The sequence below is a fragment of the Enhydra lutris genome, unplaced genomic scaffold (assembly GCF_002288905.1).
Source record: "Enhydra lutris kenyoni isolate GAN:26980312 unplaced genomic scaffold, ASM228890v2 scaffoldscaffold45, whole genome shotgun sequence".
Lineage (NCBI taxonomy): Eukaryota > Metazoa > Chordata > Mammalia > Carnivora > Mustelidae > Enhydra > Enhydra lutris.
The window spans coordinates 15,558,090-15,581,725 of NW_019154129.1; the positions used below are offsets into that span (position 1 = coordinate 15,558,090).

General features: G+C 60.0%; 1 protein-coding gene across 3 annotated transcripts in view; it reads left to right on the plus strand.

The window, feature by feature from the left end:
* The window catches only part of LOC111156118 (axin 1), a 54,226-nt gene that overhangs the window by 15,651 nt on the left and 14,939 nt on the right, over positions 1-23,636 (plus strand). For all 3 annotated transcript variants that reach the window (XM_022516749.1, XM_022516748.1, XM_022516747.1), the window contains 2 exons: positions 17,745-17,885; positions 20,684-20,780. In XM_022516749.1, the coding sequence (XP_022372457.1) occupies positions 17,745-17,885; positions 20,684-20,780 (238 nt within the window). The remainder of the gene's footprint in view (positions 1-17,744; positions 17,886-20,683; positions 20,781-23,636) is intronic.

Below are 23,636 nucleotides of genomic sequence, written 5' to 3' on the forward strand. Positions count from 1 at the left end.
ACGTGACCACCCCGTGATTGCTGCGTGACTGCCTTGTGGGTGCCATGTGCCTGACCAGGGGTGCCCTGTGACTGGCCCGTGGGTGCCAGGTGACTGCTCTGTCCATACCCTGTGGCTGCTGTGTGGGTGCCCCAAGACTGCCTCGTGACTGCCCCGTGGGTGCTGTGTGATGGCCCCATGGGTGCCCCGTGGGTGCCACATGACTGCCCCTTGACGGCTCTGTGGTGCCTGTGGCCTCTGTGTCACTACTGTGTCAGTGCTGTTTGGTGTCCTGTGGCTGCCATGGGCTGCTGTGCTGGTCTGTGTGCAGGAGAGATTCAGTGGGTTTATAATCCAGTTGAGGTGATGTGCAGAAGTTAAAGCCTGGCGCGCCTGGGTGGCTCAGTGGGTTAAGCCTGTGCCTGTGGCTCAGGTCATGATCCTGGGGTCCTGGGATCGAGTCCCACGTCGGGCTCTCTGCTCAGCGGGGAGCCTGCTTCCTCCTCTTCCTCCGCCTGCCCCTCTGACTGCTTGGGATCTCTCTCAGTTAAATAAATAAATAAAATCTTAGGGAAAAAAAAAAGTTAAAGCATTTGCACCATTGTCTCCTTTCTTACAGTGTTGTACTGGGAGGCCGGACCCCATTCTGTTTATACTCTGATGGCTGTGGCTTCCCCTCTCTGAACATGGCTTGGGTGTTGTATCCGTGGTGCTGTCCCACAGAGGCTTAACCCACTGAGCCACCCAGGCACCCCTGGTGTTTCCTGTTATTTAGAAGTTGGATCATCTGGAATGAGCCTTTAAATTTTAAATCTCTTGGGGCGCCTGGGTGGCTCAGTCATTAAGCATCTGCCTTCGGGTCGGGTCATGATCTCAGGGTCCTGGGATCGAGTCCCACATCGCTCAGTGGCAAGCCTGCTTCTCCCTCTCCCCCTGTTTGTGTTCCCCCTCTCACCATGTTTCTTTCTCTGTCAAATAAATAACTAAAGTATTCTTTAAAAATACATTTTAAATACCCTTTTCTCCTATTTTCCATTTCTTTTTGTTGTGTTTTCTGATCTTTCTGTTAAGTATTTTCTGCCTTTGTGTTTTCTGAATATATACTCTAATGTACTTTTTTCTGCTCGTGGGTCAACATTTATAAATTTTCCTGGAGATGTTAGTTATAATTTGTTTTTTTTTTTTAAATTTTTAAAATTTATTTATTTGACAGAGATCACAAGTAGGCAGAGAGGCAGGCAGAGAGAGAGGGAAGCAGAGAGCCCGATGTGGGGCTCGATCCCAGGACTCTGAGATCATGACCTGAGCTGAAGGCAGAGGCTTAACCCACTGAACCACCCAGGCGCCCCAACCCCTACATTATTTCTTTTATAAGCTAGATGTGGTTAGTTTTTAAAAAACCCAGGTTATATCCTTTTAATTGGCATAGTTTATTTATATTCAACATAATTACCAAACGTGACCGGAGCTGAGGGCAGATGCTTAACCGTCTGAGCCACCCAGGTGCCCCAAAGTAGGGATTTTCTTAAGAGAAATGGATATGACCTAAAATTATTAGGTCAGTCACACAGTGTATGCTATATGTCAGGTATAAATTCTGGGTCTTTTGCACATATTTCACTTATAAAGTTGACTTTACTAATTACTGCAAACATTCTAGGACTTTCTTTGTGTTTGAATTACCTAGCTTTTATCCATCTTAGTTTTTGCCCCATTCCCTGTGTGACAAAGAGGACTGGGTGGATTGGTGGCCAAGGTCACCGCTGGGCAAGTTTGCTGAGGAGCGAACTCAGGTCTCGGCCGACTGGGTGCTGCCCGGCAGGCTCAGACTCCGCTCCGCGGGCCCGTGCGTGCGGCACTGCTGTGCTCCGCGGCCGGCTCTCCAGCAGGCGGGGGATGCCGACGTTTTGAGCCCGCGTCCTTGATGCCTTTGCCGGAGGGACAGAAAGCGGAGGCCCGCGGGCGCGCCTGTGCCGGGGCCCTCTTCCCCCTCACCCGAGCTCCCGGCACCGCGGCCCGGCTTGCCCTCCAGGCGCCCGCGCGGCCGGCTGGTGCGGAAACGGCGCGCGGCCCCGCGCCGTGTCCTGAGGTCGAGGTCGGCCTGGGCTGAGGCCAGTGGCGGACGGGCCCCGCTGGACGGCCCGGCCGTGGAGAGAGCGGGACCGGAGGAATGTCAGACCTGGACCTCGGTGCTTTGAAGTTTCATTCGCTGTGGAACGTCCGGTTCCGTGGCGGCCGTGGCGCTGTGCTCGGGTGCTTTAAAGATGAGAACGTGCCGTGGCGAACACAGCGGGGCCAGGAAGGGCACCCCCGGCCGCGCTCCCGCACGCGCACCGGCCCCTGCGCTGTCTGCTCACCTGCGGGCACGCTGGGCGGGTCCTTTGCAGTTTGGCTTTCGCGTTAGGTGGCCCTGTGAAGGTCATTTGGATAAAGTAAAACCCTTTAGAGGGAAAACCCTTCTGAAACACTGTGAGAGAAAACGCGTAAGCAGAAGAAACCGGTACCTCTTACAGAACGGGCCCCCTAGAGATTTTCCGTTTCTGCTCTGGGTTTTTGCTGTTTGCGCGGAGGCTGCTTCTCGGTGCTCAGTGCAGAGGCCAGACGGGTTTCCTGCAGCGGTTGGGGCTGCAGGACGGACAGCCTGTCAGCTTGGTCTTGAGAATTACCTGATGACGTTAAGAAGTGAAGAGGGTGACCCGAGGCTTAGAGTTTGTGGCGACTACACGCAGGCGGCTACACGCAGGGATGGCTGTGGCTAGATTCGTGAGTGTTTTATTTATTTGTTTATTTAATTGACAGAGATCACAGGTAGGCAGAGAGGCAGGCAGAGAGAGAGGGAAGCAGAGAGCCCGATGCGGGGCTCTATCCCAGGACCCTGGGATCATGACCCTGAGTCGAAGGCAGAGGCTTAACCCGCTGAGCCACCCAGGTGACCCCTAAGTGTTTTTTTTTTTTTTTAATTATTATTGTTTAAAGATTTTATTTATTTATTTGATAGAGAGAGACAACAGCACAAGCAGGGGGAGTGGGAGAGGGAGAAGCAGGCTTCCAGCTGAGCAGGGAGCCTGATGCGGGGCTCGATTCCAGGACCCTGGGATCATGACCGGAGCAAAAGGCAGACGCTTAACAACTGAGCCGCCTGGGTGCCCCTTAAAAGTTATTTTTGATAAACCACGTTTTCCCATAGTCACTCTTTTGGTCTTGTAGCTTCGAAGCTGAGAACAGGTCTTCTTCCCAGCTTTGTGGGATCGTGGGATTTCATTCGTAAGCCTCTGCATCTCGTTGTGGATTATGGACTGATTCAGACCTGTGTTAAAGACAACAGGAGTCTGACATGTGAGCTGCCATTTTTAAAATTTATTTGCTAGAGAGAATACGAGCAGGGGGAGTGGCAGGCAGAGGGAGAGGGAGTCTGACGCGGGACTCGATGCTGGAACCTGGACATCAGGAGCTGAATCAAAGGCAAGCGCCTAACCCACCGAGCCAGCCAGGTGCCCTGCGGTCTGCCATTCTGAAATTAGAGTCTCCAGTGTCTTGTGGTTCTCCGGCTCACGTCTGAAAGGCCTCAGAGGGGTGGGTGCAGGTAGAATCCCAGTCAGTCTCTCCAGATCGCCTACCGTTTGCTGGGAGTTGTTACTTCTCAGTGTGTGTTGCCGCCTCTCCGGACTCTGTGACGTGTGACTGGCACTTCTGTGGGAGTGGTAGAGTCCCTGGAGCTTTGGTCTGAGGGGTCGGGGGATACCCAGAGAGGGCGGCACCAGGTGTGGGCTGACCCCCTGAATGAGAGCTACATTCTCGTTGTAATGAGAAAAACTCGTTTAAAACTACAGTAGGAGATTCTGTAAAATGTTTATTGTCCCACTTGTTAGTCAACTTCTTTGGGACATCTGCGTGGCTCACTCAGTTAACAAAGATCCTCTTTTTTTTTTTTTTTCCAATCTCCAACTTCCTCTCCAAAGCTTGCTTTTTTTTTCTTTAAAGATTTTATCTATTTATTTGACAGAGATCACAAGTAGGCAGAGAGGCAGGCAGAGAGAGACAGGGAAGCAGGCTCCCTGCTGAGCAGAGAGCCCGATGCGGGACTTGATCCCAGGACCCTGAGATCATGACCTGAGCCAAAGGCAGCGACCCAACCCACTGAGCCACTCAGGTGCCCCTCCTTTTTTTTAAGATTTTATTTATTCACTTGTCAGAGTGAGAGAGTGAGAGCACCCGCACGAGCAGAGGGAATGGCGGACAGAGGGAGAAGCAGGCTCCCCGCTGAGCAGAGAGCTGATGTGGGGACTTGATCCCAGGACCCTGAGATCATGACCTGAACTGAAGGCAGCTGCTTAAAGGACTGAGCCACCTGGGTAGGCGTCCCAGAGACAGCACTGTTCTGTCTAGATCACTCTGGAGGCCTCTTGGCACACATGAATCCTTAGGTCCCCAATGAAGCCAGGGTCCCGATCGCTGTGGCCCTCCGTGTGCATCTCCCACAGTTGTTGGGAAGAACTGCCGGTTTCAGGAGCACAGCTATGTGTAGGAAGTGTGGTGCAGAGGGAATGGTCCCCAGGGCTCCTGCCTGCCATTCTCTCGATCTGGGGACCTGTCCTCCAATGCCTGGGCTCGTGCGAGGATCTCGTGCTTCTGATCTCAGAGCCTCCCGTCTGGTCTGTTTGCCTTTGTATCGACTCTTACGGGAAGTTTACCGCTGCCTACAGGCTTTCCCACCCCGTGCTGCTTTCTCTGGAAGCGAGGGACCCAGTGCCCGGACGGCATGGTCGTGGTCTAAATGGAGGGCTTTCTGTGTCATGTGCTGACCCTCGGCGAATGCCGTGAGTGCCGTTCCTGAAGACACTGGGGATCTCTATAAGGCTGTGAGGGGCCATTGTCGTTCCGCTGGCAGCTTGACCAAGGTCAGTGGCTAGGGAGTGGCGCTGAGGGGAATTTGGCCCTGGGGGGAATTTGGCCCTGGGGGCCATCTAGAGCCAGGCTGCTTCTGCGCACCTCTGGCAGTGGGGGGCAAGTGTGAGGGGCCAGCCGGTGGCCCCCGGCTCAGTCTGTGCTGTGCATGTTCACGGAACACACAGCCTCCCCCTTACTGCTTCATTTTGACCACAAAGGGCCTTTGATATGTTGCGCCGCTCAGACCCTGTGTCGGGCAGGGTGCACCAACTGTAGAGATAAATGAGGTGCCGGCTGGAGTGTGTAACTGTGGGCAACCGTGTGCCCAGGTAGCAGGATGGCTGAGCAGGGAGTTCTCACCTGGAGCCTCCCACTCCTCCCACCACCATTCATCTCTGCGTGCTGTCGGGGGCGCATGTGCTCCCTGGTCTCTGTGTCCGCGGAAGGCTGTCTCTCCAGCCTCTGGCCACACCTGCTCCCACCCCTGTGCTGACCCGAGGGGTCCGTCATCTCCAGCTCACAATGGATGTGTATGTGGGGGCATGGAGGGGAGTCAGTGTAGACGCTGTTAGCCTTGGCCGGTAGTAGAGGCCGGATTTCTCATTTTTGCATAGAGAACGGAAGGTGGGGATTTTTATAGCTGACATTGGCCTGATTTCTGTCATTTCTAGTGTAAACTTGTTGATGTTTGGATGCAAGGAGAGTTACTTGTTTTACAAGAATAATACCTGCGTGTGAGTGTGGGCACCGTGGCCCGATTCGTCTCTGCTGCTGGAGAAGCGCGGAAGCGGGTCTTCTCCGGGGCCGGTGCTCTGCACTTCGTAAAGACATTCATTTGAAATGAGGAAACGTGCATCCCAACCCTTCTGGAGCCTTTGTCTTGGTCATTTCTTCATGGCGTTGTAGGCTCCATTATGGGAGAAGACAGAACTCTCGGAGCACGCGGCTTGCTTAGGAAGCCGGCCCCTCCTTCCTTCCTCCTAAGGGTTGGTCCTGGGAGTGACGCCGGGATGCCGGGCAGAACTGTGGCTGAAGGCTGGCCATGTGGCTCTGGGTGTGGGTGGTGATCTCACTCGGAGGTTGGCTCCTTGAGGGCGGTGGAGAAGAGCTCTGGCTTGGTGGCCCCCACGCACCTCTGGATCTGGAGCACACTCCCTCCCAGTGGGAGGGTGTAGGTGTGGGGAGGGTGCTGGTCTTTGCCCGCCGTGCAGTGTTGTACAGGTGTGAGGAACCTGTGTTAGTGCAGGAACTTGAGGCCCGGCCCGGGGGGCCACAGCTGGGTGTGTGGAGAAGCCAGCGATGGCGCCTGGAGCGCAGGGTGCCACCTGGCAGAGAGGGGACAGCCTGCTGGTGAGAGCAGAGCTGCACAGATGGCGGAGCAGACGTGCCCAGCGGAGGGAGCCAGACGGAAGGGAGCACGTGGCTTGCCGTGTGGTGCCCTTTATACAGAATTCTCGCGGGCGACCTTGGGGGGGAGGGGACCACCCAGAGGACTTCTGGAGGGGCGCAGGGAAACATGGGGCTGAGAGGTGCACTTGCTGTCTCGATTGTGGCAGCGGTTTCGCGGGTGTGGGGGAGTCACAGGAGTCATCACAGTCTGTGATGTGCAGCATCGTGCTTTGGTAGTGCTCTTTCCAGACAGCAGTCTGCGTGCCTCCCGCCAGGGAGCGACACTCCTGGGACCAGAGAAGGGCGTCCGCAGAGCCATGGTGGTGGGCTCCTGCGTCCGGCCACTGTCCTTTGGGTCTCACCGAGGCCCAGGCTCTGGGGAGGGGCCAGGGCGTCGGTTGCCGCCTTGGGCAGGAGGTTGCTTGGTGGCGTTGTTGGTGTCCTCGCCTGGCCTGGCCGGGCCCCTCGGGCGCACGCTGGCGGCAGCCCGGACAGCATTTGAGTCCAGGGTGCCCCTGCCCTTTGGTTTCGTGGCGGTGAAGAGAGAGGCACTGCTGGGCTGCTCTGATTTTAGGATAAATTACTACTTGTCCAGTCAAATTTATTTCATGGGCTGATGTGTTGTTTCAGATCCCGTGATGGCATGAGGTAGGACCCTAACGACAGGACTTCCAGTGTTTTGTTTTAATATTTTATTTATTTATTTATTCATTTGTCAGAGAGAGCGCGCACGCGAGCACACGCAGGCAGAGGCAGAGGGAGAAGCTGGCTCCCGCGGAGCAAGGAGCCTGATGCGGGACTGGATCCCAGGACCCAGGGATCATGACCCGAGCCAAAGACAGCGGCTTAACTGACTGAGCCACCCAAGCATCCCGCTTCCAGTGTTTGTTTGTTTTTAAATATTTTATCTATTTATTTGACAGCGATCACAAGCAGTCAGAGAGACAGGGAAGCAGGCTCCCCGCCGAGCAGAGAGCCCGAGGCGGGGCTCCATCCCAGGACCCTGAGACCATGACCTGAGTCGGAGGCAGAGGCTTAACCCACTGAGCCACCAGGCGCCCCGCTTCCAGTGGTTTTCATCAAGCTTCTGTTCTCACATAAGCTCTGGTCAAATACTGTTGACACGCTAGCGTGGAAGCTGCTTGTTGTGACCCGGCCGTGGTCGTATGGTCCCTGCACATGACACGGCCGTGGCCACAGGCCCCTGCAGGCCCCGCCAGATGAGCATCTGCTGAGCGGTGTCTGCGCCTGAGTCGCCTTCCAGTGACAGTTTGTTTCCTGAGGTGCTTTTCAGCCCCTCCGGGGCCTTGCGTGCACACGGCCGCCCCCTCCCTAGGAGGCCCAGGAAGGCTCACGCACGAAGGTACACGCGGCATGACTAGAACCCTTGGTGAGGGGCCTTGTACTTGCCTTGATTCATGAGGCGATCAAGAACTTCCTCTGGGACGGGCAGAATGGGGAATGGCGGGGGGCGATGCACGCTTCCACTTAGGAAATGAGGATGTCACCGGGATGGAAGGTACGGTGCTAGGAGGAGCCAGCCGAGCCGCAGTGGCGCCGTGTGGTGACGGCAGCTCCACTCTGGTGAGCGGAGCCTAAGCATAGACCTGTGGAGTCACGGTGCTGTGTGCCTGAAACGAATCAAACCTGTGTGTCAACTGTACTTAAATATAAAAAACAATTAAAAAAACATATACGTATGGGGCACCTGCAGGGCCCATCAGTTGAGTGTCCAGCTCTTGGTTTTGGCTCAGGTCCTGATCTCAGGGTCTTGGGATCAAGCCCCGTGTTGGGCTCCATGCTCAGCAGATTCTCTCCCTCTCCCTGCTCACCCAGACGTGCTTACTCTCTATCTCTCTCTCAAAAAAATATGTATATATATTTATATATATTTAAAGGTTGTTTTTATTTATTCATTTTAGAGAGAGAGAACGTGTGGATGAGCCGGGAGGAGCAGAGGGAGAAAATCTCAGGCAGACTCTGCACTGAGCGTAGAGCCCAACTCGGAGCTCGATCCCACGACCCTGAGATCATGACCCGAGCTGAAACTGAGAGTTGGACCCTTAACCAACTGACTCAGCCACCCAGGCGCCCCTGTCCATTAATGTCTTGTATCCTTAAATGGATTTAACCATGTTGTTTTCAAGTGTTTGTTGACAAAGGCCTGAATTCCAGCCATGTGGTTCTACAAGCCTGAAGTTTCTTGAATTTATGGGTGTATTTATAAAATTTTTTTGTTTTTAAAGTTTCTGTTGATTTATTTGACAGAAAAAGAGAGAAAGCAGCAGCAGGTGGAGCGGCAGGCAGAGGGAGAGGGAGCTTAAGCAGGGGGAGCTGGAGCAAGAGAAGCAGGCTCCCCACTGAGCAGGAAGCCCAGTGCGGGGCTTGATCCCAGGACCCTGAGATCATGACCTGAGCCGAAGGCAGACGCCCAACTGACTGAGCCACCCAGGCGTTCCTTACGGGTGTAGTTAGGGATGTTGTGGAATGGCTTGAAGCTTGACCTATTTCTAAATTGCTATTTTATTTTTATTTATTTGCTTTTTAAGTAAACTCTTTGTCCCAGTGTGGAGCTTGAACTCATGACCCGGAGACGAAGAATCACACAGTCTCCCAAGTGAGCCAGCCAGGCGGCCCTGGGCTGGTCTCACTTTGCAGGAGTCACTTCAGCGTTTGTTCCTTCTGGTTAGTTCAGTTAGAATCAACTGATGTGAGGCATCTGGTTGGCTTAGTGGAGCGTGCCCCTCTTGTTCTTGGGGTCCTGAGTTTGAGCCCCCGGTTGGGCATAGAACTTTCTCAGGACAGATGAAAAGGTAACCAAAGTGAGCTTACAGTTAGCCGCCGTGGTCTGGGGTCCACTCAGCAAAGCACGCGCACCTTCGCAGTTTGCGGAGCCCAGGCGGAAAGCCGCTTGCCTGGTGCTGGTAGGGTGGAGACTGTTCTCGTAACTCTCTGTAGGACGTCACAGGGCGGCCGGGGACTGTTGAGGACCGGAAAGCGGCGTTCAGCAGAGAGAGGGAGACTTGCGCAGGGAGAGAGGAGCACACAGGCTGGAGACAGCCGCGTTCTCAGAGGGGAGGAGCTGGCTGGGAGCATCGTAGCCGTCAGTCTGGGGACAGTCCAGTGTGGCCCGTGGTGATCGCAAGTAACTCACCGTGGCCCAGGACCCATGTGCGTCTGTGCCGGGGACTGTCCCTTGCTGCACGGCTGCCTGGAGGTGAGGGGGCGTGGTGGGTTGCCTGGGCCTCTCCAGGGGTGGCCTTGGTGTCTTGTCTATCCACGCGTGTTTGGGTGCCGTGTCCGAACCCCGCAGGCTGCCCCGAGCGGAGCGTGCCGGGGAGGAGAGCGCCGCCGCCACGCTTCCTTGTGCTCCCGTTGTCGGCTTCAGTCACGGAAGCTGCCTGAGGGAGGCGGCTTGGCTCCGTCCCACAGCAGGCGGATGGGGCAGTAGTGTCCCGGGGCAGTGGCCCGAGGGTCTGGCCGCCCTGTGAGCTGCCTGGATGGAGGGACAGACGGCGAGTCCTGGGACAGCGGCCGCTTCAGCGTGGTGGCCTCCCTGCGGTGCGGCAGCGGATGCGACTCCGGGGCCCACGGGGCAGCCCGGCTGGCGGCGCTCTGGCTCGGGGGCAGGTCGGTCAGAGCGACACAGAGACCCCTGGCAGCCGGGCTGCCGCCTCGGCCCTTCCTGCCCCTCAGCCAGCTTGGCCATTTACAGGTAAGAGAGGACAGCTTCCTTCTCGTTCTTTCTAGAGAGAGCGAGCAGGGCGCTCACAGACACGCACGCGCAGGGAGTGATGGGGCGAGGGCAGGGGAGAATCTCCAGGGGAGGCCGGGGTTCGCGACCCTGGGATCGTGCCCCGAGTTGAAAGTGCCAGTCGATCGCTTCACTGACGGAGGGCCCCCCGGCGCCCCCAGAGGTGACCGCTCCGGGGTGGGAGCCCTTTCCCTGAGTCCGGTGCCCGGCCTGCCCGCCGGGGCGGCCCACTGTGCTGTGTCTCCCGGCTTCCAGGCCAGACCCCCACCGCACCCTGTCCCCCACTTTTACTTCCATCTGAGAGGCCACGTCCCCGTGTCCTCAGACTCTGGTGACACCCTCTGCCCTGAGAGGCACGACTGAAGCCCCCACTGTGGCCCCGGGGCGGAGGGCCTGGCCGGGCTTGGCTTTGCGACTTCCTCGTCCTCCCGCCTGCGTTTCCTTCAGCGGCTCCGGTCCGGGTCCGGCCTCTCCTCCGCGTGCTGGTGTCGGCAGCTGGGGCAGCAGAGGCCGAGCGCGGGAGCCGGCGTTCGGGGCTGTCCCTCCGCGCGCGCGTGGCGGGAGAGCCCGGCGCCGGGCAGGGCGCGGACACTCGCTCTCCTTTCACGCGCTCGCGCGCGCTCTCGCTCTCTCTCGCTCTGTCTCTCTCGGCTCTTCGTGGGTATTGTTCCTTCCCAGAGATTCCGTAACTCTGCGGTTTCCCACAGAAGTTTCACAGGCGCAGAAGCAGAATCCGGACCCCCGGCTGTCTCCCGCGGCGTCTGGAGCGAGGCCCCGACCTGCTCCCGCCAGCCGGCGCGGGGCCCTGGGGTGTGCTGGAGCCTCTGTCGCTGGTTTGGGAGCCCCCCCCTCCCCCCGGCCCCAGGACGAGCGAAGGGAGAGCGCGTGGGCCCAGCTGCCGGTGGGGAGGGACGGGCTGGCTGGGCGGGCGGCTGCTAACCGGGACAGGTCCCTGCGGTCGCTGTGCTCAGGCGGGCCTCTGGGTGTGAGCCGGGCACGTGGAGGAGGCGGCCAGCGCTGGCCACTGTTTGCACAGCGAGGTCTTCTGCTTTCCTTCCGCCTCGAGGAGTTTGAGGAAAGGGCCATGGGAGAAGGTGCTCACAGCCCCTGCTTCCTCCCTACCTGATCGAAAGGGGCACTTGGTGCTTTGGGGGCCGGGGTCTCCCGACCAGCCCTCTGCTGAAGCAGCTGTGGTGGCCGCCTACACGCCACACGGCAGGGGTGGGTGAGGTGTGCGAGGCCTGGGGGCGACAGGCTGGCCTCGAAGGGGTCACCGTGGGGGTGACAGGAGCCTTGGGTTCATACATTGTTCTCTGCACTTCTATAGAAACAGGCATGTCTTAGGATCAAAGATGCGTTCAAGAACTGACCAGGCTAAACATGGAGAGGAAAATTCAGGGAGCCAACTCCCGGGGGGGACCTCTAACTCTGAGGTCAAATTTGGGGAAATTTGAGTTTCCTTTGTCAGCTTGCAGGGCTGGGCCTCACCTCCCAGCCCTGGACCGGGGCTGCTTCTGCACTGGGCCGGGTGCCCCGGAAGCGGGACTCAAAGCCAGAGCCCCCTCGGAGGTGGGCCTCCAGCCAGCTGCGGGGGCTCTGGCGTCTGGCAGAAAGCGCTTCATCCAAACCCACGGCGACCCCCGTGGAAAACTGTAGCAGCGGCGGGTCTGCAGCGACGGGTGGTCACGCACAGAGTGGGGCCCCCGGAAGCAGATGCCAGGGTTAGGCCTCGGCAGAGCTGCAGACATGGGGGTGTCGGACAGCCTGTGGGACGTAAGCTCCCTCCTCCCGGGGACTCGGGGCTCACTGACGGGTTCTCCAGACGACAGGAGAGCGAGAAGGCAATGGCGACTTTAAGCGGCCACACAGATCTTCTAGGGCTGTGGCGTGGGAGGGTCCCCGCTGGCTGCCCAGCCCCCCAGCCCCGGGTCACCCCACGGCAGGCACCCTGCAGTGCGGCCACCGTGTCTGGAGGCTGCACTTGGAATCTATGGAGTCTGACTACGTTTAGATGGCACGTGTAGCCAGTGGCCACCATCAGGCCCACAGCCCAGATACGAAATCCCACGGAGAGCCTGAAGAGATGAGACCGTCAGAGGGGGAGCCGGGAGGAATCACCCGCAGGGCAGCAGGGAAGAACAGGAGGGGACGCCAACACCGTCACACAGACTCAGGAAGAAATGACCTCCGAGGAGCAGCCGTTGGTCCCACAGTTTGCAGGGACAGACAGTCATGGCCCACGGGGTTCTGTGCACCCTCCTAGAGGGGACTCCCCACAGACGGGGGAAGGCCTGACGTGCTCACTTGGTATCGTGGGTGAATAAGAACTGCTCAGTACAGAGGCGACCACAGTCACATTTTGGGCTTCAGAACACGCCCACACGAGTTGTTCAGTCCCGTGCCGCGATCGCTTCACGGCCGGAGACACAGGTGAGTGCTGCCCCACTGCCTCGAGGCCCTAGAGCCGCCCGGAAGGAGCGGGTGTGAGCCGACCTGAGGCTCTGCGCGCACCTGGCATGGGTTCCGTGGCAGTAGCGCTCGAGTACTGATGCGCTAGTCTACACCGCAGAGAAGGGCTTGAGCCTGCGGCTGCCGGTGTTGATCAGGGGCAGGGCTTGTGGCGTGTGTGTTGCTGAGCACAATGCCAAGGTCAGGGTCAGGAAGTGGGGGTCGTGTACAAGGGGCTGGTTCACGGTGTCTGTGCCGGGTGCCGCTGAGGACACAACCTAGGAGACCGCTGGGATGGGGGTCAGAGCGGGGACGTTCACGGGGATTCATTTCAGAGCAGGAAATCAGAGGAAAGAAGGAGGCCGTGTGGCTTCCTTGACCCATTAGCCACGAGGCCCACCTGTCACCTGAGCTGAACAGGGACCTCCTGACTTGCTAGGAAAGGCAGTGTGGGGACACTGGTGTCTGTCCCCGACATTCCCTCCAGACCGACGAGAATGCGAGAGGCCAGCGGGGCCGGCTCAGCCCGGCTGCGGAGCTGCTGCGGGACAGAAACCCGAGCGCTTTCCTGGCGTGCTGAGCGCGCTTCCCGGGCAGCCGCGGGAGGCGCCCTCTCTGTGCCAGAGCAGCCGGGGCCGAACGTGGACGCTAATACAACAGATGCCTGGATTTCTGAGAAAAAATCACGAGACTGTCACTCAAGGACACTTGACTGAGGGGGTTGACAGGAGTGTCCTGTGGGGTGAGCGCTCAGGTGCAGGCTGCAGGCGGATGGGGGGTCCGAGCGGTTATTCCCCCGGGCGGGGGCAGGTTAGGCCGCAGAGGGTTTCGAGGAGGCGCGAGGTCTCACCTCGGGTGCAGAGGCGGGCGCTTCCGGCACACCTGCTGCTGACAGGCGCTAGAAAGGTTGAGAACTATTCTTCATCTTTATTTACTTTAATTTTTTGCAGAGGGGGGAGGGAGCAGGGAGGAGCAGAGGCGGGGACAGACTCTTTTACAAACCTGACGGAAGCGGGGCGCGTGTGCGAGTCTCGGTTTCGCTCGGGTGGGGCTCTCGGGCGCTGTGCTCGCCGCGGCTCTGCGTGTCCCTCTCCCTCCCCTCACTTGTGCACGTGCTCTCTCCCTCTCTTTCTTTCAAATAAATAAAATCTTGAAAAAATAAAAATAAAAAGGCGTGCGGGGCGAAGCCAGCGGGAAGCAGTCGCAGCCCCACTCGGGGAAGGGACCCAGGGCGGCAAGGCGGAAAGCGCTGCCGGCGCTGGGCTCGGCGAGCCACAGGACGACGGCGACACAGTCCTTTGTCCTCTGGGTTAGCCGCTGGGCTCGCGTCAGTGTCGGACTCCAGCTGCCCTTGTTCCATGGGTGTCCGGGCTCAGCGCGGGGAGGGCACCCCGTGAGAGACGGCGGGTGCGGCGTGCTCCGGACCTGGGCGGCAGTGCTGGGGAGGTCGCCGTCGGCCGGCCCGGACCCGGTGGGGCAACGCGGGCGCTGGTAGCCGCCGCCTTCCACGGCCCAGGCCACATTCCCCAGGGCCCTGGGAGACAGGACTCCCTTAGGCCCCGCTCCCCGTTCCCTCAGAGACCCCGGCGGCGGGACCGGTCTCTCCCCAGGACCCTCCCTCCGTTCCCTCAGAGACCCCGTGCCCTGCTTGGGCTGGTCCTGCGGTGATTCCGTTTTGTTTCCTGAGCCGCCATCCCGGGTTCTGGGTCCACGGCGTGTCTGATGTCCCTTTCCTTCCGCCAGCGCGGGACGGTCTGTAGAAGCCCGTGTCCAGCCCATGGAGCGCGTCTCTGGAGCGTGACGGTCACGGGACGACCTCGGTGGCAGCCCAGCCGCGCCGGAGTGCGCCGTCCAGCGGGGTCCCCACGCAGGAGGGACGGGCGGTCACCGGAGACGGCACAGGCACCCGTGCGGGGCACTGTGGGGAGCGTCGCGGCAGGAGCCTGGACGGACGCTGTCTTTGGGGCCGAGGCTTCTGTGGCGCCAGGCGGCCTGGCGGCCTCTTGTCCCTCCTGCCCTCGCGGTGTCCGTGGGAGGAAAAGATGCCCCTGGACCTGCCGCGTCGGGCCCCTGTTGTCATCTTCACGGGCACCTCGGACGCGCAGGACAGGCTCTCCCGTTCGAGTCAAACAGATCACCTGCCAGAAGCGCGGCTGCGGCGGACGACGGCGTCGGAGGGAAACTCCAGCTGCTTGTTCTGGAGGCCCCGGAAGACCCCTCGGACGGGATGGGCGGGTCGAGTTCACCTGCGGGAGGAGCCCGGCGCCCCGCGGGCAGCCCAGGAGTGACCCCGCGGCAGGACGTGCTTCCGGCAGGCGGAAGGCTGGTCCCCTCGAGCCTCCGTCCCGCGACCGTGGAGAGGACGTGTGCCCCGCTCTGGCCCGCGGCCGGCAGCGAAGCCCCGGCCACTGGCCGTCACCGAGCCGAGGCGCAGCTTTTCTGTCTCGAAGGTTCGAAGGTACGGCGAGGGCAGGAGCTCCTCGGCCTTCCTAGTCTTCCCTCTGGTCCGGCGTTCTCTTTGCTCACCCGCGTGTCACCTGCGCGTGCCGCTTGCGTGCGCAGTCGTTCACTTTGTCCCGGAGGCGGGTTCGAAGACCGAGAAACCCTCTTTCTTGCTTTTTGCCTTAAAGACGGACGTTCTGTCCTTTGAAGTTGTGTTTCTGTAAGTAACTGTGGCCAGCGTGGACCGGGAACTCACCGCGCCGCGGTCGAGAGATGCGCGGGCCACGCCGAGCAGCACGGACCCGAGACGGACTCTCCATCCCGGGGCAGGGCTCACTGGGCCCCTCCGCGGACCGTCCCGCGGGCCGTGGTTCCGGACGCCCGCGGCGAGGCAGAGGCCAGGGGCGCCGCAGCCGCGCTCCCCAGCGTGCTCCGTGGCTTGGGCCTTCCGTTCCGGCTGCTTTTTTCTCTTTAATTTGGAGGTTTTTTCCTCGTTCGACCAAATGGTATTTATGGAAAGTTACCAAAATTCAATATTCTTTAAATGAAATGGAGAAACAGAAAAATAGTTTTCTTAGCACTTAGCCTGGGATTGGAATTTCAGTAGTGGTTATTACGGTGACGGTGTTGGTGGTTTTATTTTTTTAAGTGTAGACGAGGAACAGCAGTGCTCTATGAAAATAGTATCTTATGATAGGAGGCGCCTGTGGCTCGATGGGTATGTGCGGCTCTTGCCCTCCGGGTCGCGAGTTCAAGCCCTATGTTGGGCCTAGCGCCTCGTTTAAAAAATAAAGTAAAAATAAAAATAAAATTTCGTGACACTGCAGGCTCACATCGTTTTGTCTGCCTCATGTCAGATGTCATCTAGGCGAGGTGTAAACAAACACAGGACCGGGGACAGGCTGTCCGTGTCGCTGTCCACATCCCCATCCCCTGCCTCAAGCCTCTGGCCAGACCCTGTTCTGAGAGCCTTTACCGCCCTGCCTTGGCCATCCCTCAGCTGGAACTGGTTCGTGGCCTCCACGGGGGCGTCAGGCTACGGTGGGTGGATCAGGAGGCCCAGTGTGCTGGAGGACAGTGACTGACCCCTCTCCGGTGCGGGGATGTGATGCTGGTGCGTAAGGGATGTGGCCGTGTCACTGGCCTCCCTTCCTTGCTGGCTGGCATTCTGCTGGTGTCTGAGGCCTCAGGTGCTGCCCCTCCTGAGACCGTGGATGCCCAGGCCCCCGGGAGAGTCGGCCCCACCTGGTCAGGCCTCTCCTCAGCGACGGGGTGCCTGGCCCAGCCCCGCACAGCCTGTGGGACGGGCGTTCAGGATACTGAGGTGCCTGGTCCCAAGTCCTGTTGAAGCATCTTTTCTCACTGTGTGTGTGGTTGGGATGGGAACTTCCAGAAAGTTCTGTCAGTCTGCTAACCGTTGTCCACAGGGCTTTTGTCAGCTGAGAAGCGGTCTGCAGTCTGGTCTCCCTCCTTCTGCACTGAGGGTGGCATGGTTTCATCCCAGGTCCCCAGCACTCGGTGCAGGCTGTTGTCCATCCATGTGACAAGCGTTTGGGTCCTGTTGTCAGAAGTGAGGCTGGGGCTCGAGGTGTACGAATCGCTGAGCACTCGAGGTGCGTACCCTGGCCACCAGGAGGGCTCGACGGGCCCCCATTGGGAGAACTGTGCTATCGTGTGTGTCCCTTGGCCCAGGACTGGTGTGTTGCTGTGTGAGGACAGTCTTTGGGGGAGGTGGCGTGGGAGCAGAGTCTAGACCGGAGGAGAGCGCAGCCTCCAGAAAGAGGCACGCGAAGGGAGGACCAAGATTGGCCTTGAAAATTACTCAGAATAAGGTGCATTATTCAGTATTTGGTGCTAACAACAGACTCTCCATTTTGATGCAAGGGAACGAGGTAGATAACATACCCACCATTTTAGGTAAAGTTCTAAATTAAAAAAAAAAAATTATTGAAGCATTTGGGGAAAAATAAAAGAATACAGTTTTAATCTTGGAATGAGGAAGGCCCGCCAACTGAGATACAAAAGAACCTGTGAAGGAAAAGATTGGTAAGCCTGATTTTGTAGAAATGAAGACTGTCGTGTGACCAAAATTAGTCTAAACAAAGTTAGAAAAGTGACATTTAGGGAGTGTATTTTATACGTGTATCTGGAAGTTAATAGTAAGAATGTTGTAAGGCTTTAGTAGATTTTGGGAAACTCCTGAACATCCCAGTGGAGAGCAGACGAAAGGCATGAGCAGGTGACTGAGCGGGGACGGGATGTAAATGGTGCCTCCCTGTTGTCTCTCAGGGATACGCAGACTGAAACCTGGTGGCACATTCCGGCCAATCTGTGTGTGGTCCCAGTGCCCGAAAGGGGGAGGAAGTGACCAGAAGGCAGCGTGACACATACTGTCTCCTCCTGTCTTGCACGTTCCATCCAGTGACAGCTCTTGGACGTGTGCACAAGAGTCCTGGCTGTCTCGACCTGCGGTGTCCTCGCGCTCTTGGGGGAAGCACGTGAGGTCGAGGACGCTGGTGACGCTGCTGCCTACGGAGTTGGGGTTTCCTTGCAGCAAGTCAGCCTGCAGAGCGCACACGTCCCACTGTAGTTCGCTGGCAGCCTGCGTGCTCGCCTGGGCATGTGCGTAAGCGCACGGGAAGGATCTGGAAGATGCCCAGGGCTTAAGCGGTTGGTGTGGGAAGAGCAGCGGCCAGAGGCAGGACGGAGACCCCGGCCCTCTGTGCTGTGTTTTCTGGAGGGCTTGCGTGTGCGGTTCAGGAATTGGACGTCTTGGTGGCTCTCAGGAGATGGGGGAGCACCACGTGGTGTCGGGCTGCCGCTGACGTTTGCTCCCTGTCCACAGGTGCGGGTCCTGGCGGGAGCCTGTCAATCCTTACTACGTCAGCTCCGGCTATGCTCTCGCCCCGGCCACCAGCGCCAACGACAGCGAGCAGCAGAGCCTGTCCAGCGATGCGGACAGCCTGTCCCTCACCGACAGCAGCGTGTGAGTTCCCTCCTCTCGGGCGTGTCCTGTGCTGTCCCCAGCGGGGTTTGTCTTCCTGGAGAACGTGTGGTCCCCCCCACCCCCGCCTCTGGTGCACAGGCAGGCGGCGCTGCCAGGAGGATCACAAAACACCCTGAGTTTGCAGCAGCTGCTTCTCCCTGAGGCCGAGGCTGCTGGGACCTTCGAAACCAGGAAAACCGGTGGGGGGGGCGGGGGGCTGAGCAGGGCCAGTGGTGGCGCCCAGGGTGCTGGCTGTGCAGGGTCCCTCTCTGTCAGTTCTTTCTGTCGCTGTTCCACATCTCGTGCCCATGCAGACTGCGCGGGAGCTGGGATGACAGGAGCCGGACGGCAGCCGGTACCGCTGGGTCTGTGCCGGCCCCAGTGCCCAGAGGACTGGGATAGCGGTGGGGGCCGCGTGTGTCCCAGAGGCCTCGGCGACTGTCCGGAGCCACCTGGAGCCTCCGCGTCCCTCATTGGTCGCAGGGGACCTTATTCTTCCATTGTTCTCTCCAGGGAAGCCTTCCCTTTGTGGAAGAGAACTTTTCCTGACACTCTGCTTTGGGTTTTGGCAAGTGGCTTTTTGGGACCCAAATGCACATCAGAAGTCCAGTGGTGTAAAACTCTCTGTGGTCATATCGGTGTGGCCCGGCCAGCCTGCCAAGGTCATTTGGGGTCATGGCCGCCCACGAACGTCAGATTTACCCCACTTCAGTCACCTGACTGTCTGTGACAGGATGTCCCCGGCCGCGGCCCGGGCTGGCAGCCGGACCCCTGGCCCTCTCCACCACCGTCGGGGCCGGAGGAAAGCCTTTGGCAGGACAGCAAGCAGGTGTGAAGTGTCCCCGTGCCCCAACCCCGGGACCGCAGGGACAGGAGCAGCCAATGTCGGCTGGCCCTCGGGGCGCCCGTCCCCAGCCAGCCTCTTTCTTCACGTGACAGAGTGGGGCCCCGAAACCGGTCTTTCTGCAGGGAACCTGTCTGAACACGGTGGCCCCACTTCGCTAGCTGTCCCCTAGTGTGTGCGCTTGGCCTGTTCCACGTGTTCTCCCCACACTGCCTTGGGGTGCGCAGGCCCGGCCAGCTTGCTCCGTTGCTGGGCCCCACCAGCCAGCCCCACGTCGCATCTGGAGCCCCTTCTCTTCTCTTGGGGACGACCTGGTGGTGACATCACGAGAGGGGTCTGTCCCGATCATTTCATTCTCTCAGATGAAACGTTGACGTGTGGTTAGCAGCATCCTGCTGGAGCGGACCGTGGTTTTGGCTCTTGCTCCGACCCCCACAAGCGGTGACGCTTGGGAGCGGGCCTCCGTAGCAGCTGGTTCTCTCTTCCCTGAAGTTGGTGCTACAGTGGAAGTTAACTGGCCAGCACGTGTTTTCTTGAAAAGTCTCATGGTTCTAAGAAAGGACATCCATTTGTTAAAGGAAAGAATTTAAGCTTTTCAAATACTTTTTTTTCCTGATATTCTCTTCATCTTGGTTTACGCCAAGACCCAGAAGTGTAGGGACAGTCAGTTTGGAACACGAGATACCTCAATATACATCAGAGGCAAAAAGTAGGGGTCTGTGTTCCGTCCAGATTCTGGCCCCTGGGGCAGCTGCCCAGCCTGTCAGCCGCCCCGTACGAGCGATGTCTTGGCTTGCTGACTTCGGACGTGGGTGTCCAGGGACAGCGTCTGACCGCAGAGCCGTGTGGAACTGAGTGCCCGTCAGAACGTAGGAGAAGCAAGGAATCGGGTGGCTCAGGAAACCCGAACAACCCCATGGGGGCGAGTCAGGATGTTTTGGGGGCGTGTGACTCCCCTTTTCCTTGACACCCGAGCCCGTAAGTGCCCCTGCCGGGCTGCTGAGGTAGTCACACTGTACCCTGCCGGGGCCCTGACAGCCAGGGAAACCGAGGCAGGCAAGAGCGACCCCGTCCCAGCCTCCTCCTCCCTCGCTCTGAAGCAGAGTGCAGCCTTTGCAGCTGGACGAGGGCTCGGAGGCAGAGCATCGTGAGAGGCGAGTGTGGCCTCCCTGTCTGCCGAGGAAGCCGCTGAGCTGGGGGGTGTGGGGCTGCCCGGGACCGGGGTCAGGACACACTGGGCACCCTGTGCTGGCCCCGTGGGACAACTGCACGACACCTGCTAAAGTGAGATCAGCATGGTGGCTGCATGCACGTGCCCTCAAGGCAGGGCAGCCGGGCTCAGATACGCCCCGGTGCCCCAGCGCCCACCCCCGGGGCCGTGCTTGGGAAGGAGGCGGGAGCAGACAGCTCTGGCCGCCACCCAGGGCAGGCTGGGCAGGCCAGGGTCCTCCGACAGCCAGACGATCTAAAGACTCCTGCCTTCCCGCCGTCAGAGTCCAGCCATCAGTGAGGAGGAGACAGGGGCGGAGAGAAGCCGTCCTCTGTGGGCCTCGCGCTCTGCTGGGCACCGTCACATGCTCTGGGCTCCCATTAGCCACTCTGCCTCCCAGGGCAGCGGGTTGGCTGGCTCCTTCCTTCCTTCCTTCCTTCCTTCCTTCCTTCCTGATTGTATTTCTTCATCTGACAGCACACAGCAGGGAGCAGAGGGCGAGGGAGCAGCAGGCCGCCACCAAGCAGGGAGCCCGATGCGGGGCTCATTCAGGGTCCAGGGATCGTGACCTGAGCCGACGCAGACGCTTTACCGACGCGGCCCCCCCGGCACCCCGAATAAATAGACCTTTACAAGCAGGGGAGAGACTGCACTGAGCCGCACGACTGCGCTGCAGGGAACGCCAGCGGGGCGGTCTCGCTGCGCTGTCCCGTGTGCTCACGCAAGGCTCTCTCCCCCGTACAGGGATGGCGTCCCGCCGTACAGGATCCGCAGGCAGCACCGCCGGGAGATGCAGGAGAGTGTCCAGGTCAACGGGCGGGTGCCTCTACCTCACATCCCCGTAAGTTCGCTTCCCAGCTGTCCCCTCCCCGTCAGTGAGGTCGCGGCTCACCGGTCCTCCTGGTCCGTGCCGGTCCCTTCTCCCCGCTCCGCCTGGCCGCTGGGGCACTGGGCAGTGGGAGCGGCCCTTGCCTGGCGTCCTGGGAGCTCGGCTCACGTACAGGCCCAGCACGTCGTCCCGTGCGGTCCCACCCCACAGGCTGGAGAGGGCATCGGGGCGGCTTGTAGGTCCAGCCAGCACAGTCCCTGCCGAGGGGCAGGGAGGGCCTGACGGAGCACCCGAGCCACCAGGCAGCCTTTGCCCTTCCTGGTGACTGAGGTGCTCCTCGAGGTGGGACAGCGGCTCTGAGCCCGTCGCTGACTTGATGCCGGGCCCGGCCCCTCGTGGGCCTCCCGAGTGCAGCGTGGTGACACTTAGCGACCCCAGTCCCAAGTCACTGTGAGCACTTTCTATGGAAGCTGCCCCTGTGTCCTCTCTTAGGGTGCAGACAGTAAGGTGGCTGGGTGCCCTGACTGTGGGGTGCCCTGTGGGCGCTGCAGCCCGGGCATTCTGTCCCCAGCAGCAGAGCTCCCGCGTGGGTGAGGGGAGGGGAGCTTCCCTCACTCTGGCGCACCAGGTGAGCCGCAGGGACTTCCCGGGGAAGAGAAGGGAAGCTTGCGGTGGTCTCCAGCCCCGGGGACGCCTGCGAGCACCTATGGGCAGTTTCTGTGCAGGGTCCGCGCACACCTGTCCGTGGTCACGGTTCCTCGGTTAGGGTCTCTTCAATTTCACACGAGAAAAGTGACGGTTGATGGTTGAGAGGAAGGGAGGTGGGTATGCTGTTACTTCTGAGGCAAGGGTGGGCCAGCGTTTGTCACCTCCTAGCCCATCCTTGGCTCGGCCGATTTGGTCTCAACCAGGGACAGATGGGGTCTGCTTGGGGAGGAGAGGGAGATGCCATGGGGAGCGTGTGTGTGTCTGTGCGCTCGCCTCTGCATGGCTGCGGGGGCCTCTCTGGGCTCCCTCCCAGGGAGCAGGTCCCGCCTGCGTGTCTCAGCTCTGCTCCGCGGACACCGGAACTCGGAACTGGGTCTGGGCAGGGAAACAGGAGGGGTGACCCATGTCCTCGAAGGGAAGGGAGTGAGCGGACACAGGGCCCCGTGGAGGCGCTGCCCCGTCCCCAGGGCCCAGCTGGAGCGTCCGGCGTCGCAGCGGTGCGAGACGGACAAGGGCCCTGTGCTGAGGGCCAGGGCCCTGACGTCCTCCCGCGCAGTCCCTCACGAGTATTTGCTCTCAGTGGGAAGAAGCCGCTTCTGTGTTGGGACGGATGGACGCTGCCCGTGCGGACGGCGAGGAGGCCTCACTCCCCCCAGGGGCCTTGTGCTGGGATGGCGCCAGGACCCAGCGCAAGTTGAGGGCCGCCGTGCACGAGAGCTGGCTTCAGATTTCCCGACGTCACAGGGTCCCGAGAGCCCAGGGGAGACGGGCGCGGAGAAGCAGCCCAGCCGAGCACCGTGGGCCGCAGCGGGGAGGAGGAGAAGCAGCGTGGGGCCCGCGTGGCCTTGGGGGTCCAGGCTGCCTGTGGCAGAAGGCCGCTGCGGGTCACACCTGCCGTCAGGTTCCTGGCGGCGGCACATCCAGCGGGCGCTCAGGAGTAGCTCTCGTGTCGCTCCCGCGGCGTCCGCAGCGGCTCCTCTCTCGCGTTTTCTTGCCCTCGAGGTTGATGTATTTCAGAGAGAGGCGGGGAGGGTTACGCGTGCGGACCCTCACCGACCGCCTCTGAGCAAGGGGCTTGACCCCAGACCCCAGGGACCTGAGCGGACGGCAGATGCTTAACGGACTGAGCCACCCTGGCCCCCCTCAGAATGAACAATTCTTAACTCGACAAGTTAACCAGAGTATTCAACATAACCAGGAGAGAAAGCGGGTGAGCTGGATACAGATCTGGAACGACGTCTCAGAACGTGGCGCAGAGAGAATCCAGAAGGGTCAGGAGCGAGAGGTGTCCTTCGGGGAAGGTTCCAGAGTCGAAAGTGAGGAACCTCCGTGTTCTGGAAGGTCCTGGCTGAGCCAGCGCGAAGACAGAGCTGAGACAGTCTATGGCATGGCAGCGAGAGCCTGGCCTTGCCGTGTGGTGTGGACGGTGCTGTGGCCTCACAGCCTGCCTTCCTCAATCGCCCGACCCCTGTGGGCGGCTGACAACGTTCGCGTGGGCCTGGCCCTCAGTGACCCCTCGGGGAAAGTAGGAGGTCCTGTGTGTTCCTGAGAGAAGCGGATGACCTCTGAGTGCCGGTTGTCTTCCGGGGAAGACTCAGCGAGCCCAGTGTCTACGCTGTTGACGCACTCACGGGAGCAAACGTGGCTGGAGCAGACGGGGCCCGGCCAGGCAGTCAGTGCACACGGGAGCCACACGTCAGCGGCCTCCTCACCTGCCGGGGCTGTTTCTGGTCCCTGCGAGGGCCAGCTCCTGACTGTGTGGGGGCTTATCTGCAGCGTGGGGGGTTCTTGGCCTCTGGGGGTCCCCGGCCGCCATGGCTTGTTTGGGCCCAGGCGGGGGGCTTGGCCGGGGTGCAGTTGGGCAGGACTTGAGCCCTCCTTGCGGGAGCTGGCCCCTGCGGTGGGCACCGCACATGGGACCCCTGGAGGCGGCCTGGAGCCCCGCCTGGCCCCATGGGCTTAGGGCAGACAGCAGCATGTTGTTTGGTGACAGAGGTTCGGCGTTCCAGGGGTAGAGTGGCCTGTCCCTCGTGGACCTCGTGGACACCTCTGGGCCTCATGCACCTCGTGGACCTCGTGGACGCCTCTGGGCCTCATGCACCTCGTGGACCTCGTGGACGCCTCTGGGCCTCATGCACCTCGTGGACCTCGTGGACGCCT